The sequence below is a fragment of the Mirounga angustirostris genome, unplaced genomic scaffold, assembly GCF_029215605.1.
Source record: "Mirounga angustirostris isolate CCGP_5_RB_7025 unplaced genomic scaffold, mMirAng1.0.hap1 SCAF_10, whole genome shotgun sequence".
Lineage (NCBI taxonomy): Eukaryota > Metazoa > Chordata > Mammalia > Carnivora > Phocidae > Mirounga > Mirounga angustirostris.
Window position 1 is genome coordinate 114,736,094 of NW_026991718.1, and position 13,148 is coordinate 114,749,241.

At 41.3% G+C, this 13,148-nt stretch overlaps 1 protein-coding gene across 4 annotated transcripts in view; it reads left to right on the plus strand.

Moving 5' to 3' along the window:
* ACSS2 (acyl-CoA synthetase short chain family member 2) overlaps positions 1–13,148 on the plus strand; it is a 48,739-nt gene that overhangs the window by 12,439 nt on the left and 23,152 nt on the right. Inside the window, exon 1 of one of the 4 annotated variants that reach the window (XM_045885658.2) lies at positions 13,059–13,147. The exons of the other annotated variants lie outside the window; for them this stretch is intronic. Coding sequence (XP_045741614.1) covers positions 13,074–13,147 — 74 coding nt within the window. The 5' untranslated portion in view covers positions 13,059–13,073. Of the gene's footprint in view, positions 1–13,058; position 13,148 lie in introns of those variants that run through there. 4 annotated transcript variants of the gene reach the window in all.

A 13,148-nucleotide genomic window follows, 5' to 3' on the forward strand; every position in this document is an offset into this window, starting at 1 on the left:
CAGGGGAATGATGTGGTCATAGGTGGGTTTAAGAAGATTAATCTGGATACATATGGAAATGGGAGTGTGAAGCCAGATTGCTGGGAGTTTATTATTCAGGGTAGAGATGCCTGAACTGGGTTACTGCTGGTGGGAATGGAATGGAAAGATGAAATTTTAAAGTAATTTGGAGGAAAAAAAACAACATAGGTAACTGCATGTGTAGATGGTAGAGAGAAAGTTGAGAGAGAAGTCAGCAGTCCCCTTAGTCTATATAGCATTTTACCTTTTTCAAAGGCACCTGCTCATCTGATCCAAAAGCTAAATTTGCCCTCCAAACAACTGGTTTCAGCCTCTCTTGTACTTTCTTCCTCCTAGTGTGGCCTTAGAGGTGTTAGTAGGGGCTTAATGTGTATATGTGTGAGAAGGTGATCGGTGACAAAGTTACTGGAATAGACAGACATTCAGGGAGAGATAGTCAGTGAAGGATGTTAGGGGTAGTGCAAGGAGTAGGGATTGGCTAGTTGAAGAGACACTGGGGGACAGTAGAATATTTGGAGGATTAATTAAAGGATTTGTGGGGAAAGGGGAAAAGAGTGGTTGACGGCTCTTATTCTGGCAATTTATACTCACTGCTAAATCTCTAGGTTATTCCAGGAGAGGACCCCAGTCTCCAAAACCCAAGAAATTTAGTATAGTCCATTCCTTCCACTGTTTGTTTTTGGTTGCCTCTGGCTGTCATCGTCTCTGTGCCATCTCACCTCTCATCCTCAGCTGAATCATTGCCCTATAGCCTCTGACTATTATTAATCCTTCCTTATAAACCAGAGCTTCTGAGAGGCAGGTGACTTTAGGAGTGACCTTTGGACAGAAATTCTGCTCTCAGGATCCCTGTGTGCTTCCAAGCACGAATTCCAGAGTGTGATATTCAGAATTCTCCAGATATCTGTGAGGTATGTGTATGTGTATTTGAGAAGGTAGGAAGATGAGATAAGTCCATGCTCTGACAGGGAGAAGATTGTCAAGGTGATATGGAAAGCCAGACCCTAGAGTGTACTGTCCTAGCACAGTACATTCATATCCAAGGACACTGTCAATTACCTAGGTCCATGTTCTGGAGTTCCTTTCAGTGATATGGGAAGGGAAGGACTTTTTGTCCTCCATCTACATCTTCACTGGTTTCACAATAGTGTATTTACTAATTAAAATATACATGGTGTGGAAAAACACTTGAGAAAGAAGATGGCCTCAGACCATCTCTTCCCTTCTCTGGGCCTTCCCTTTTTGGGAGTGGTGGAGGATTAACTACAGATACTCTGCAAGGTCCTTCTTCTGGCGCTTATAGTTCAGGAGTCTAGGATTGTTTCTGAAGCGGAAGTGGTTTTTATAAGTTCTGATGCAACCTATAGGAACTTTATGGTGACTCAGTACATGGGCTGGGCTTCTGTTTGAGATGGTGAAATAAAGGCAGGATTTTAGAAGGTTGGGGGTGAAGAGACTGAGGTCGAGAGGCTGTTCCCCTTGCCTGGGGGCAGTACTAGTGCTGGTAGCAAACACTTTATGCTAATGGAGGCATGTGGGGAAATAACTGTTGCTGGGAACAGTCTCCGTTTGAATCTGGGGCAGATTGCAGAGGAGAGCTGGAGGATTTCATGTTTAAGGTGGATCTCTAATCTGTTTCTTTCACTTCTCCCAGAGTTTCATGACCCTTGATGCCTTAAAGAATTCATCCCCAAAGTGGTGAAAATGAGACAAGTAGTCTGTGTTGTCCAAGTCCCTGGTCATATTTTTAGAAGTAGGTGGGATATGAATAATAAATGTGAAATAATACTGTTTGTTATAGATTAAGATATTATTATATATGCTAATATATGTGATAATAAGTATATAATAAATGGAGACTGTCTGAAGCGTGATTCAGTGTCCTGAGCTCCTGTCAACTTTCTTGAGTTTGTGTCTGGGCCTGACTTCTTATACCATTGTGTTTAGTAAATAATGACGAGAATGGCTTTAGATAATGCCCTTCTCTGAGCTTTCTTTTTCCCACCTGTAAACTGTAGGGGATGAACAGGATACTTGTTAAAATTACTTCTAGCACTGACCTTTAGAATTGCTGTCCCAAAAGTAGGGAAGTGCAGTATTAGGGCAACTGGGAGAGGTTGGAGGTCTGTGAACCCAATGGTGACTTCCTGTCCCTTAAAGGTAGCAGGTAGTCAGGTGGGTGGCTCTTGCTTTAGGGTAGTCTCACATTTACAAACTTAAGTACAGAAGGCATGGAGCTGAGGATGGGCCTTCTTTCTTTTCTTGGATTTGGTATGAGAGAAATTGGGCACTGATAATGATCCTTAGTGTCTGATACCTTGAACCTCTATCTGAGAATTTGAGGTTCTCAGTTCTAATCCTTTGAGATAATTTATTTTTTATTTTTAAAAGATTTTCTTTATTTATTTATGTGAGAAAGAGAGTGAATGAGCGAGCAAAAGAGAGAGAGAACACAAGCGGGGAGGGGCAGAGGGAAAGGGAGAAGACTTCCCCTTAAGCAGGGAACCTGACAAGGGGCTCGATCCGGGATTCCAGGATCACGACCCGAGCTGAAGGCAGATGCTTAACTGACTGAGTCACCCAGGTGTGCCCCTACTTTGAGGTCATTTAGTCTACTTCCTAAACAAAGCAGGAATTATAGCCCCAGCTCCATCCCCAGCAATCCCTATGTGTGATCATTCTGATTATGGAACACTGCCAAGACCACAGAGTTCACTCACTATCTGTCCCATTGTTGGGCATCTCTGCTACAAAGTTCTTAGATATATTCCCTCCCTATAACTTTCTCTCCACTCAATCCTCTTCCTTTGGTTTTCGTTCTATTTTCTGGGGTAATATTTTGTGATATTTGAGGGCAGTTATTATATCCCTTTGCTAGGCTGAATGTGGAATTACAGAAATTTAAATCTAGAAGATGCTTTAAAGATCATCTAATTCAGTAATTTTCAGTTTTTTTTAAGGCATTAGAATCCTTTTGTTCAAATAAAAATTATATGTATAGTGATTAACAACAGTAGGCTCTTGACTTTGCCTGGATTTCAATCCTTACTCTAATACTTATTAGTTGGGCAAGTTGCCTCCCCATTTTTTATTTTTTATTATTTTTAAAATATTTTATTTATTTATTTGACAGAGACACAGTGAGAGGGAACGCAAGCGGGGGGAGTGAAAGAGGGGGAAGCAGGCTTCCCACTGAGCAGGGAGCCCGATGCGGCTGGATCCCAGGACTCTGGGATCATGACCTGAGGCGAAGGCAGACGCTTAACGACTGAGCCCACCCAGACACCCCCTATTTTTTATTTTTTTTCTTTTAAGATTTTATTTATTTATTTGAGAGAGAGAATGAGAGACAGAGAGCATGAGAGGGAGGAAGGTCAGAGGGAGAAGCAGACTCCCTGCCGAGCAGGGAGCCCGATGCGGGACTCGATCCCGGGACTCCAGGATCATGACCTGAGCCGAAGGCAGTCGCTTAACCAACTGAGCCACCCAGGCGCCCTATTTTTTATTTTTTAAAGATTTTATTTATTTATTAGAGAGAGAGCATGAGCAGGGGGAGGGGCAGAGGGAGAAGGAGAAGCAGACTCCCCACTAAGCAGGGAGCCCAACATGGGACTCTATCCCAGGACCCTGGGATTGTGACCTGAGCTGAAGGCAGCCGCCCAACCAACTGAACCACCCAAGTGCCCCACCTCACCTCTTTAAACCTCAGCTTTCCTATCTGTAAATGGGAATAATAACAGTTCCTATGACCTAGATTGTTGTAAGGAATAATTGTGTAAAGGACTTAGTGCTTGGCGAACAGTGTATTAGCTATTTTTATCATTATCACCAAGAGCCCCATACCTAAAACAGGCAAGATCAGAGTTGATCTGGTTGAAACATGAATGGGAGGACCAGAACCACATTCTTTTGGCTTCTTCACCTTGTCACTGAGGTCCCTGTAAGCTATGTATGTAGAACATCTAGGGATTTGTAAAGCTCACTTTGAAAACCCCTAATCTGGTCTAGTGTTCTTATTTTATGGATGAGATAATACTGAGTCCACATTCCCATATTCCTTATATGATGTAGTTTCCTGAACAACTCCTTTATCATCCATGTCAGTCTCCTCTGGACATACTCTAGTTGGTCAGTATCTCTAATGAAGTATTCTAGCTATGGTCTGCCTTGGACAGGGAACTATTACCATTCTTTGTCCTAACTTTACATATCTAAGATTACATTAGCCCCATTGACAGCCATACTCTACCATCCAACTTACAATCTCCTATAATACCTAAGACTTTTCTATTTATTCAAATAATAAATTGTCTCCTTTATTCTATACTTGTATGTTTGTTCCCTTGTTGTTGTTGTTTTGTTTTTGAACCTGGATATGGTTTACAACAATACTTAACAGATGAGGAACTTGAGGTTTAGAGAGTGGAAGTGACTTGGCCAGTCACATACCGGTTGTAAATTGTTCTGGACAGAACACTACATTCTCTATTGTAGACACTATACTTATTTACACAGCCTTTGCTTCTTTGAGGGTTTTCCACTTGTGGCAAATCAGGCTTCAGTTTGCCACTTGTCTAGCTAGTAGTTTATTTTGAGGGTTTAGGGCTAGCTTTAGAATTTATAAGGCTAAAGACATTAAAGGGCAAACCTCAAAGAAATAACATCCTTTCCTTAGCTGAGATGTGCTCATTTATCCACTCATCAATTTTTTACTGAATATCTACTATATGTAGTCTGCATACTACCTTGAGAGTAGTGGATGAGGGGCATGGGGCAAAGGACAGTAAGCAGGCACTGACAGTAGTTCAGGCAAAATATAAAAATGGAGATAAGGGTAGAGGTTGTGAAAAGTGGTCAGATATTGGAATATTTTGAAGGCAGAGCCAATAGGATTTGCTGATGAACTTGATGTGGGGTAGAAGAGAATGGAGTCAAGAATATCTCAAAGGTTTTTTTGGGCGCCTGGGTGGCTCAGTCGGTAAAGCCTCCAACTCTTGGTTTTGGCTCAGGTCGTGATCTCATGGATCATGGGCCCCACATCAGGCTCCCTGCTCAGTGGGGAGTCTGCTTAAGATTCTCTCCCTCTTGGGGCGCCTGGGTGGCTCAGTCGTTAAGCGTCTGCCTTCAGCTCAGGTCATGATCCCAGGGTCCTGGGATCGAGCCCTGCATCGGGCTCCCTGCTCGGCGGGAAGCCTGCTTCTCCCTCTCCCACTCCCCCTGCTTGTGTTCCCTCTCTCGCTGTGTCTCTCTCTCTCAAATAAATAAATAGAATCTTAAAAAAAAAAAAAGTGGGAGAGTACTCACTTTAAAAAAAAAAAAAGATTCTCTCCCTCTGCTGCTCTCTCTCTCTCAAATCTTTTTTAAAAAAGAATATCTCAAAGGTTTTTTGTCTGAGCATCTGGAAAAATGGAATTTTCATTAATTGAATTGGAGAAGAAAGAAGACTGGGAGGCGAAGCTTTGGGGAGGATTAGGAATTTGTATTTCATAAACAGAGATGTGCAGCTTTGACAAGTGCTAAGGAGCCAATGAAGAATTTCAATTAGAAGACATTTTGAAAAGATCAATCTCTTGATCATATATATTAAAAAAAAAAAAAGTCTAGCCTGAGGATCTGCAGGCAGAAGTCCTAACCATTGCTTTGTGACCTTTGGCAAGTTATGACACCCTTCTGAGCCTTAGTTTCCAGGCCTTTCAAATGGATAGCAAATCTTGTCCTGCCTATCTCAAAAAATTTCCGTGAGGATTAGCTGAGATGAAAGATGAGAAAACATACTGAAAAGATTTATTACTGTGCAGTGGTGTTAATACTCATACATATCACACATGTCCAAGGGCAGTGTTAGGCAGAGAGACTCAAGACTGGCAGCGACATGATGACTTTTCCATCCTTTCTGAAATGCCCTCCTTTCTTCTCATGAACACTTAGCCTCTTTTCTCAAACTTAGCTCAAAATCCACCATTTCTATGAAATGTGTGATGATTGACCACACTTACTTCTTTTTGATGCCTTTGGTGTTTTCCTACACCTGCATTTTCTTGCTTTCCTTGATCACTGTCCCCCAAGACTTAGATGGTGGGTGGTTTAGATTTCTCTAATTAAAGGATTTTAAGCTTATGAAAGTAAGGACTAGCCTCTCACTCCATTTCATTTATGATTTAGGTGGCCACTCTGGCAAAGATCATTTCCATTCCTTCATGGGTTGGGATTTAGTAGGTAAAAAGTTTTGAGGTGGAGGAGGGGCCTTTAATCTAGCGGCCTTTCTGGCTTTTCTTTACAGAATAAAATTTAAACTAAGCATTTGGGATTCAATATATGATCCCTCCCTAGTCTATGTTATCAATCTTTAAAGTTTTGAAACATACCTAAATTTATAGAAAAGTTACAAGTACAGCTCTTTCTCAGTCACTGGGGCCCATGCTTAGGTACAGATGGGAGAGTAGAGCCGACACAGTAGTGGTCAGGAGCTGGGTTTGTCACAAAACCTATGTGACTCGATGGAGACCCTTCAGGAAATCCCCTCAATCAAGAGCTGAAGCTGATTAGCAAGTATGGACTCTGGAACAAATATGAGGAGGTCTGGAGGGCTAACTTGACTCTGGCCAAGACCCATAAGGCTGCCTGGGAGCTGCTCATGCACATCTCTGAAGGTAGCACCTTGCTGCAGCGATTCACCTGTATCCAGGTGCTGGATGAGGGCAGATAAAGGTCCTTCAATCCAGAATCATCTTTATTTGACTTTCAGGATCTCGACATTCTATCTTTTCAATCTTACAGCCCACAAAATGTAGCTTAAGGTCTAAACTGAATTGGTTGTGGGCGCCTCGGTGGCTCAGTTAGTTAAGCAACTGCCTTCGGCTCAGGTCATGATCCCAGTATCCTGGGATCGAGTCTCACGTCGGGCTCCCTGCTCAGTGGGGAGTCTGCTTGTCCTTCTCCCTCTGCCTGCCGCTCCCCCTGCTTATGCTCTCTCTCGGTCAAATAAATAAATACAATCTTAAAAAAAAATAAACCGAATTTGTTGCTATTTAATTTTATACCAAATGATTGAGATTTTAAAAAATTTCACAAATAGGGCGCCTGGGTGGCTCAGATGGTTAAGCGTCTGCCTTCGGCTCAGGTCATGATCCCAGGGTCCTGGGATCGAGTCCCGCATTGGGCTCTCTGCTCCTTGGGAGCCTGCTTCTCCCTCTGCCTCTCTCTCTCTGTCTCTCATGAATAAATAAATAAAATCTTTAAAAAAAATAAAAATAAAAAATAAACCGAATTTGTTGCTATTTAATTTTATACCAAATGATTGAGATTTTAAAAAATTTCACAAATAGGGCGCCTGGGTGGCTCAGATGGTTAAGCGTCTGCCTTCGGCTCAGGTCATGATCCCAGGGTCCTGGGATCGAGTCCCGCATCGGGCTCTCTGCTCCTTGGGAGCCTGCTTCTCCCTCTGCCTCTCTCTCTCTGTCTCTCATGAATAAATAAATAAAATCTTTAAAAAAAATAAAAATAAAAAATAAACCGAATTTGTTGCTATTTAATTTTATACCAAATGATTGAGATTTTAAAAAATTTCACAAATAGGGCGCCTGGGTGGCTCAGATGGTTAAGCGTCTGCCTTCGGCTCAGGTCATGATCCCAGGGTCCTGGGATCGAGTCCCACATCGGGCTCCCGGCTCAGCGGGGAGCCTGCTTCTCCCTCTGCCTCTCTCTCTCTGTCTCTCATGAATAAATAAATAAAATCTTTAAAAAAAAATAAAAATAAAAAATAAACCGAATTTGTTGCTATTTAATTTTATACCAAATGATTGAGATTTTTTAAAATTTCACAAATAGTTCAGCAGGGACCTCCCAAAGAGTTTGCAATTTAAAATTTTATGAAGTAAGAATTTTTTTGAAACCACAAATACCAGCTTATATCACTATCACTCAATTAAGAATAAAGATAATTTAACTGCATGAGAATAGGCAGAACATGTAGCACAAAATATAGTCCTTTATATCAAATAAGTGTAGCTTTATGAAAAAGCACCACTTGTAGATGAACATATCATTTAGGATTGGTATTGGCCTGTAGACTAGCCCGTGCTTTTCTGCTTCTATACCTAAGCTAATTAATGTTGTTCCCTTCTCCCTGAATTGGTCTGTTCCTTATCTGAGCCAGCCTAAATCCTGCTTATTCTTTCATAACCATCTGAAATGCCATCTTCTTTGTGGAGCTTTTCCCAATTCTCACTTTCCAACCCTCTTTCTTGCTCTCAGCCAGAATGAGTAATAAAACCTATATCTAGAAAGCACATTTACTGAAATATTTCCCTCGTTTACAGTTGAAGCACCTAAGACCCAGAGAAGTGAAATAATTTGTAAAAGGTTTCATGTTGTTCGAAGTAGCAAAGCTTGACTTGAAACCCAGTTTTCCTCAGCTCTTGCCCTGCCCATTCATTTCCCTGTCATTGCAGCATTCCTGCCCAGGGACTGAGAGAGCTTCAGCTGGAGCTGAAGATGGGCCTAGAAGAACAGCATGGCTGAATTTGATCAGTTAAGGTTGGGCCAGACTCTGGAGGAACCCAGGACAAGGCTGAACAGTGTGAACTTTATGCATTAGGCATTAGGGAGCTTATGATAATAAAGGATCCAAGAGCACTGCCTTCATTCACTTGTTAATACTGCTATCTCATTATAGTTTTGACTGGCATTTCTCTAATGATTAGTGATGTTTCATGTGCTTATTGGCCATGTGTATGTCTTCTTTGGGGAAATGTCTATTCAAGTCCTTTGCCCATTTTTTAATCGGGTTGGTTTTTGTTGTTGTTGTTGCTCTTTAGGAGTTATCTATATATTTTGGATATTAATCCCTTATGAGATACATGATTTGCCAATATTTTCTCCCATGCTGTTGGTTGCCTTTTTACTATGGGGATAGTGTTTTTGGATACAGTATGTATCAATTTAAAACTTTTATGAAGTCCAATGTCTATTTTTTCTTTTGTTTCCTGTGTTTTTGGTGTCATATCTGAGAAATCATTGTCAAATCTAAAGTCATGAAATTTTTATGTTTTCTTCTAAGAATTTTATTGCTTTAGGTCTTAAAGTTAGGTCCTTGATTCACTTTGAGTTAATTTTTGTATATGCTATTAGGCAAGGATCCAAGTTATAGATAGCTGTGCTCCATGGACATTAGCTTCTAGCAGCAGGTTTTTAAAAAAAATTAATGTATAGATATTTATGGTATGTGCCAGGCATGTATTAGGTGCTTAGACATAGCAATAAACAAAAGAGATCTGGTCCTTGTCCTCATGGAGCTCACATTCTGGGAGGGTGGGGCAAGATTTTTGCCTGTGAGCTGGAATTTTATTTAGGAAGAGAATGTTGGAGACAATGTATTTCACCTTATTTCAGAGAATGGGGGTCATGTCTCTAGGAGCAAAGTGACTGTACAGTGCTTGACTGTGAAGGTAGACATATGCAGACTTCCTTGCCAGAGGTTTTGGGTCTTTCAGGAAGTTCTCAGGATATTGAAGAGATTGTGGTGTGTATGATCTTGACCATGGGCTAAAGCTCAAAGTGGATGAGAGTCTCCTTCATTCTTCCTCACAGTGTTCCTGGAGATTCTTAGGAAAGAGTCTTCTCTATGTCCATTTCAGTAAACTCCAAATTGGTGTAGTTCAACAAACACTAGCCTGGAAGTCAGAAACTTGGGACCTAGTTACAGATTTTTCTTAATCCCATTGTGTAGCCTTGGCAAGCCACTTCCTCTGGATTTCTTGGATCTTTAAAACGGGGATAATTGGGGCGCCTGGGTGGCTCAGTCGTTAGGCGTCTGCCTTCGGCCCAGGTCATGATCCTGGGGTCCTGGGATCGAGCCCCGCATTGGGCTCCCTGCTCTGCGGGAAGCCTGCTTCTCCCTCTCCCGCTCCCCCCGCTTGTGTTCCCTCTCTCGCTGTGTCTCTCTCTGTCAAATAAATAAAATCTTTAAAAAAAAAAAACAAAAAACGGGGATAATTATACCTGCTCTCCCTATTGCTAAAGTAGCTGTAAGGATCAGGTAAAGGATTATCCTCTAATGTAGTTTTATTCCATACTCATGTAAGGAATTAGCTGGATTCCCATTTGATCTACACAAATACCGTGTGAGACAGGCATGTCAGGTTTTATTTTATTACTTTTTTAAAAAGGATTTTATTTATTTATTTTAGACTGAGAGAGAGAGAGAGAGAGCACAAGCATGAGCAGGGGGAGGGGTAGAAGGAAGGGGAGAGGGGATCTCAAGCAGACTCCATGCTGAGTGCAGAGCCCGATGTGGGGCTCAATCCTATGACCCCGAGATCATGACCCAAGTCACCCAGGTGCCCCTTATTTTTATTAATTTTATTTTATTTACTTCTATTTGGCCTCTACCTCAGCTAAGTTTTTTCTCCCCACTGTACCCTGCCCCTATGTAAATAAAACCTCTTTTCTCTGAAACTGACTTTTAGGGCCCATTCTCCTGCCTCTGAAAGGAAGTAATGAGAATCAAGGAGTCTAAGATACATTAGAAATTATCTAGTCTAGGGGCACCTGGGTGGCTCAGTCATTAAGCATCTGCCTTTGGCTCAGGTCATGATCCCAGGGTCCTGGGACCTAGCCCCACATCAGGCTCCCTGCTCGGTGGGAGGCCTGCTTCTCTCTCACTCCCCCTGCTTGTGTTCCCTCTCTCTCTGTGTCTCTCTCTGTCAAATAAATAAATAATATCTTAAAAAAAAAAAAGAAATTATCTAGTCTAATACCAATCTTCTCCCTCCTCCCCTCTAATACTTTATGGAGAAGGAAACTGAGGCTCAGAGAGAGGGGAAAATTTGTGTAAATTCATACATTGAATTAGGGGTAAACAATAGATCTAGGTCTGGTGACTCCAAATAATTATCTGAGGATCTTGTTAATAATCCAGATTCCTGGATCCCACCAGCCTATCAAATCAGAATCTCCAAAGGATAAGACTTATGACTTGTATTTTTATAACATCCTCAGATGTGGTGGGCAGTTGCAGGATACCTTTGAAAAATATGTATTTGTTTTATTTATTTATTTATTTATTTATTTATTTATTTATTTATTTATTTATTTGAGAGAGATGAGCAGGAGGGGGAGAGGGAGAGGGAGAGAGAACCTCAAGCAGACTCCACACTGAGGAGCCCATGGAGTCCAACATGGGGCTTGATCTCACGACCTTGAGATCACAACCTGAGCCATAACCAAGAGTTGGATGCTTAACTGACTGTGCTACCCAGGTGCCCCAGAAAAATAGTTATTTAGATTAGTGGTCTGAAACTTTTAAAATTATATATCTAAAAGAGTTTTGAAAAATTATGTAACTCTTTACACATTTTGAAGTTCACATTTAAACATTTTATCATAAGATTAAATAATTGCAAAAATTGGGGCACCTGGGTGGCTCATTTGGTTAAGCATCTGCCTTCAGCTCTGGTCAAGATCCCAGGGTTCTGGGACCAAGCCCCATCTCAGGCTCCTTGCTCAGCAGGGAGCCTGCTTCTCTCTCTCCCTCTGCCCCTCCCCTGGGCTTGTGTGCGTGCACTCGTGCTCTCTCTCTCTCAAATAAATAAAATCTTTAAAAAATAATAATAGCAAAAAAATAATTTCCAATGTGTTTTCTGTTATATACATGTATATATTTCATATATCTTTTTTGAAATCTTGGAACTGCAAATTTAGCTCATATAATCTATAGAAAATGTCCACCAGTTCATATAATCTGTAGAAAATGTCCACCATATAACCTAATTTGCATAGCAAGTTCTCACTGCTAACAAATCAGCCAAATGAGATTAGAAAATGCCCAACTTCTTTTTTGATTAAAATAAATATGATAACTATTTAACTTCTGAATTATAATTTTAAGAGAAATAAGGCAAGTAGTGTTACCATGAGTTTGTCACCTGGATAAATTAAGATATTACTCCTTTCAGTATTGATTTCTTAAGAAAGCTCTCTGATTTGCTCTCTTGGGCCTTTCCCTCTGAGGTTAACAGTTCTCAAATTGTCCCTTTGGCACTCTGGAGGGTTTTTGTTTTTTGTTTTTTGTTTTTTAACCTTGGCATGGTATAGGCATAATGTTTGGGATAAGAGAGAGAGATGGCATTTAAAAAATTATTTTTATTTTTTAAAGATTTTATTTATTTGAGGGAGAGCGAGAGCGCACATGCACAAGCAGGGGACGGGCAGAGGGAGAAGAGGACTCCTTGCTGAGGAGGTAGTCCGAGGTGGGGCTCGGGGCTCAATCCCAGGACCCCGCAATCGTAACCTGAGCCGAAGGCAGACCCCCAACTGACTGAACCACCCAGGTGCCTCCTTTTTTTTTTTTTTAAATAGAGTGGGAGAAGTGTATTTGTGAAGGATAAAGTGAAAAAGGAGAACCAGCGCAGACAGATCAGTGTTAGGAAAGATTACATATAGAAGTTGAGAATCTGGACACTTACTCTCTTAAAACTCTTCCTGCTCAACTACCCATAGGAATAGAGTACCCTACCATGAACACTAATGATTTCAACCATGCTATCTACCTAAATAACAAAGAACCATTGTAATAAATATTTTTGCATGTGTCAAAATTGAGACACCCGATGTAGGTATAAAACAGTGCCCTCTGCTGTTCTTTCCACTTTCTTTTTCTGCTCTAGGCATATTTCTGTTTTAGGCAACATTCCAAATGCTGTGATAATAAAGGATCTGAGAGGACTGCCCTCATTCACTTGTTTTGGGTAAGGCTAGCATAGTGCACAGTATGGAAGGAACGAGTGCATATGATTTCCCTCCTGTAAGTAGGCATGTAAGCAGTGGGAAATTGTTACCTTCTATACTGACCTAGGTCTGCCTTGTCAACAGAGAAGAGTTGCAGAATCCAACTGGCACCAAAGCCACTTAGGCTAAAGGGAACAGGCACAAGGTTCCTGGATCAAAGCCTGAAAATAGCTGGCATGAGGACAGGATGCAATAATAGCCTAGAGTGCAAAGCACAAGTCCCATAACCTGAACCTCAACTCCAGGGTCTTATTGCAGTCTCTCCCATGGCAGAGTCCAGACCTGAGCCCAGTGTAGGGACTCAAGAAACTCTTCTTGATATTTCTCCAGATCCCATTCCG